The sequence below is a fragment of the Pinus tabuliformis genome, chromosome 4_2, assembly GCF_031772625.1.
Source record: "Pinus tabuliformis cultivar Carrire ecotype Pingquan chromosome 4_2, CPIR1, whole genome shotgun sequence".
NCBI lineage: Eukaryota > Viridiplantae > Streptophyta > Pinopsida > Pinales > Pinaceae > Pinus > Pinus tabuliformis.
This window is the reverse complement of record NC_142304.1, coordinates 985920505-985924344: the sequence shown is the minus strand read 5'-3', so window position 1 is coordinate 985924344 and position 3840 is coordinate 985920505. Positions and strand designations below refer to the sequence as shown.

The 3840-nt window shown below is 39.1% G+C and overlaps 3 protein-coding genes across 3 annotated transcripts; all 3 read right to left on the bottom strand.

Annotated features, from left to right (window-relative positions):
• Nucleotides 1-605: 605 nt before the first annotated feature.
• Nucleotides 606-1463, bottom strand: LOC149172978 (putative disease resistance protein At1g59780). Its single transcript, XM_089426529.1, has one exon. The coding sequence runs from the start codon at nucleotides 1461-1463 to the stop codon at nucleotides 606-608; it is 858 nt and encodes a 285-aa protein (XP_089282655.1).
• A 14-nt stretch (nucleotides 1464-1477) lies between these two features.
• LOC149172977 (putative disease resistance protein At1g15890) lies at nucleotides 1478-2440 on the bottom strand. The gene has a single exon (XM_089426528.1). It carries the CDS (start codon nucleotides 2438-2440, stop codon nucleotides 1478-1480), a length of 963 nt encoding a protein of 320 aa, XP_089282654.1.
• Nucleotides 2441-2540: 100 nt separating this feature from the next.
• LOC149172976 (putative disease resistance protein RXW24L) lies at nucleotides 2541-3284 on the bottom strand. Its single transcript, XM_089427853.1, has one exon. The coding sequence runs from the start codon at nucleotides 3120-3122 to the stop codon at nucleotides 2541-2543; it is 582 nt and encodes a 193-aa protein (XP_089283979.1). The 5' UTR covers nucleotides 3123-3284.
• Nucleotides 3285-3840: the final 556 nt, after the last annotated feature.

Here is a 3840-nt window from a genome sequence, read left to right as displayed (position 1 = left end):
CAAATGTTAAAATGAATATTCTTAAATATCAAAGCATATTTGTTTTACATTAATTTTTTTTAAATAATAATAAAAATTTTAATCACTCATTATTATCTTATAAACATTAAAACTTCAATTTAAATTACAATTAAAATCAATATTTGAATACTTATAAAAATAAACATTTTAAAAAATGCTTTCACAATTTTAGTTTTATAAGTTTTTCACAAAACTATATATAAAAAAAATCACAAAGATGAGAAAAAAAATTAATTAAATTACATATAAAATTTTCACATCTCCCTTAAACGATTTAAAATTACAGCGACTTAAACACACTGCAAACGCCTTTATATGACAATGATATTTCTATAAAAATGCGAACACGTTAAATACCTTGAATTAACAATGATTTATAGACACCCACAATAATTTATTATCTGATGTCTTCACTCTTCCTTGTCTATTGGTTTCAGTACACATACTTGTAAAATGGTTTCAAAATAAAGTAACTTTAATGTTTGTCTTTGTACAATAGAATCACGATTTTATATAAAATGTCATTACATTTACATTTACATATTCCTATCTCATCTCTAATCATCATTCATATCCTCCACCTTTCACACCACTCTTAATCTTTCGGAATATGGCCTATTTCTGGATACTACTTCCACTTTGATCTTAATTCCGCGGTCTTTAAAACTTTGCCAACAATGGCTTTTCGTGTACTCGAAGCCCTCCACATCATTAGTCTCTACATCTACTTCTACTTCTTTAAGATTCCTCAGCTTCATTAATCCTTCCGGCATATTTTCCAATGGCTTGCACCCCAAGATTCTCAAACACTTCAATTTCGGCATTGCATCCTCCTGGAACGAGGGAATGCTTTTCAAATAATCAAAACCTCGTATGACCAACTCTTCCAGTTTGGGAAATGCCCCTGCTTCCCCAAACTCATTTGGAAATTCATTGAAGTCTGGATTCGTATTCCACCCCAACAAGTGTAGCTTTTTCAGATTGGGAATCTTTTCCAACCCTCTAAAATCTGCACTAGAGGTAAATAGCGGCGATTCTAATGATAGCTCCATGAGATTCTGAAGCTGAAAAATCCACTTAGGAACCACGCAATGCTCAAGATGAACTATTTCAAGGCGTTGCATGGCCTCCATGTCCGTTGGAAGATGAAGGATTGGACCAAAAGGAGAACATCGAACATGTAGGGTCCGCATCTTTGTCATGCCCCGAAAAGTCCCCTCGTCCTCCACCCAAACACCACGACTATCTGATTGAAAGGTTATTGATAGGTGTTGGAGACGGGTCAATCCTTTGAGATCCCTCAATTGCAAGGCACTGGCACTTGCACTGCGTGACTCTGTAAGATGGAAAGTGACACCATTCAATGTCTGTAGATAGATGAGCTTAGATATACCCACAGGGCAATGTTCAAATCTACTCCACCCTAAATTCAAATGTAGCATATGCTTTTGCTTCTCTATCCCTTCATGCAGCCTTTGAACATTGGTCCCACTAACATCCAGAAACTGGAGCTGCCGGAGACCCTCAAGGACTTGGGCAGTTTCTGAATCTTCGACCCTGATAAATTCAGATACTTTAAAAGCTTTAAATTTCCAATAGAATTGGGCAATGACGTGATGGAAGTTCTACTTAAATCTAACACACACAGATGTCTCATATTGTCAAAAAAGCTAGGGGAGATTGATGTAAGAGGGCCATTATCAGATAGCAATAGACTTCGGAGCCGTGGATACTGGATGCCCTTTTTTATTGTAGATATCTCATTTTTTATCAATGAAATTCTACGCAATTCTCGGCACTCTTCCGCTGGCATGCTTTCCAATTGTCCTCCGGGTTTTATCAAACATTTAGTTTGCTCGTCAACCGCTAAATCATGCAGCAAGTCGTGCATTTTGCAACTGTTTACTCGCCCATTCCAACCAACCTGTGAAACTTCGATCAGGCATCGATCAATAAGTTCTTCCATGTAGGAGCAGCCTACATCATATGCTTTTTGTAATTGCACAGAAACAAATCCCTGAGCAATCCATGCATGCACTAAACAATCTGACTCTATTTCAGTATTCTTGGGATAAACAGAGCAGTAAAGAAAACAAGGCTTTAGATGATGAGGCAAAGCCTCGTAGCTGAACTTCAATGACGGCATAACGCGGTTGCTCATGCCATGTGTCATATTTAGATGAAGAAGGGTATCTTCCCATTTATTAGGAAGATCACTGGCCAGAGTTGCCATATGAGCTCCTATTGTTTTTATGGCAAGGGGCAGTCGGCCGCATTTGTTTACAATTTCGCGGGCTATCCTCTCCACTGCCTTGGGACACTGGTGTGGATCATCTGGGAAAGCATGGACGCAGAATAAGCGCCAACTGTCTTCTTCTGATAAACTATTTTTGTGGAGAATTTGATCTCCAGCCCTCATGTGCTTTGCAACTCTTTCATCCCTGGTTGTCACCACAACCTTATCTTGGGTTCTGGATGGCAAGTCAATTTTCTCCCAGACATCTCTGTCCCACACGTCATCAACTGCAAATAAACAGCTTTTTTTTATCTAAAAACCTGTTAATCTTCTCTCTAAGCTCCTCCTCGCTTAGGTTTGTCAACATCTTATCATTCAGCTGGTCGGCCCCTTTCTTATCATTTTGCCGGTTGGCCAAACTTTCATCGTTTCCTTCGAAGTGCTTGGCTCTCTCATTTCGATCAAATTGCTTCACCATATCACGGAGAAGTTCTGTAACTGCGAATTTCTGAGAAACTGCTAACCAAACCTGACAGTCGAAGCGTTTATGGACCACTTCGCTGTTGAAAACGTGTTGGAGCAGGAGAGTTTTGCCCTGCCCTCCCATGCCCACAACGGCAATAACTGGAGGGTTGTCTTCCTTCAATATCCATTCAGTAATCACTTTAATATCGCCGTCCATGCCCACGATCTGTGTTTCTGGAAGACGAGCATATGATCTTTGCGGCCTTTCCATAAAACTATCTGCACGCCTTACCTGACCATGAGCATTCACAACTAAAGCATCAGCAAGCAATTTGAGACTTTCAGCGTTCGTCTTGATCTTCTCGAGTCGTTTCTTTAATCCCCTAATTTTGATGCACATCTTTGGCCGTAATATTATTTGGGCAAAGATATTATCAGCTGCCACACATTCCTTCACTAGGTACTCAGCATCGGCAACAAAATCCTCGAGACTCTCAAGCCAATTTGACACTGAAGCGGAGTTGCTTTTCTCTCCGGCGTCCGTCAAAAGACGTTTAATGTCACGAAGCTGGTCCCTAAAAAATTCAAAATCCTTTTTGAAATTAACAATCAGCGATACATGTTGGGAGACTTTGTCTGTGACCAGAGGAATAAATTTGCCTATAAGCGCGCTAACAACAGCTGCTTCTGCCATGCTTCCTTTGACCCTCGTAGAATAATTATTGCAGGATATTAGTGTGCTCCCTGATATTGTAGCAACTGCAAGTAAGAATAGGAATGAAGAGATTATTAGTTGGTACAACTAGCTAGCAAAAGAGGACAATCATTCCATCGCAGCAAGAATAAGATTTGGAAGGATATTCCATGTTACGCCACGCTAGCAAAAGAAGTAAGTAGAGTGAGAATGAAAGGCTATTCCCTGAGGCAAATCATTTCAAAAGCGTATTCCATGCTCCACCAATCTAGAAAATGAGGTTAATCTTTCCATCACAGCAAAATTAAGAATGAAAAGTTTTACAACGTTATCTGAAAACCGCCAATTTAAATACTCGAAATACTTTTTAGATTTTGTCTTGAATTTAGAGGCTCTTTGTGTTATTTACAGGCCAAATCGATGA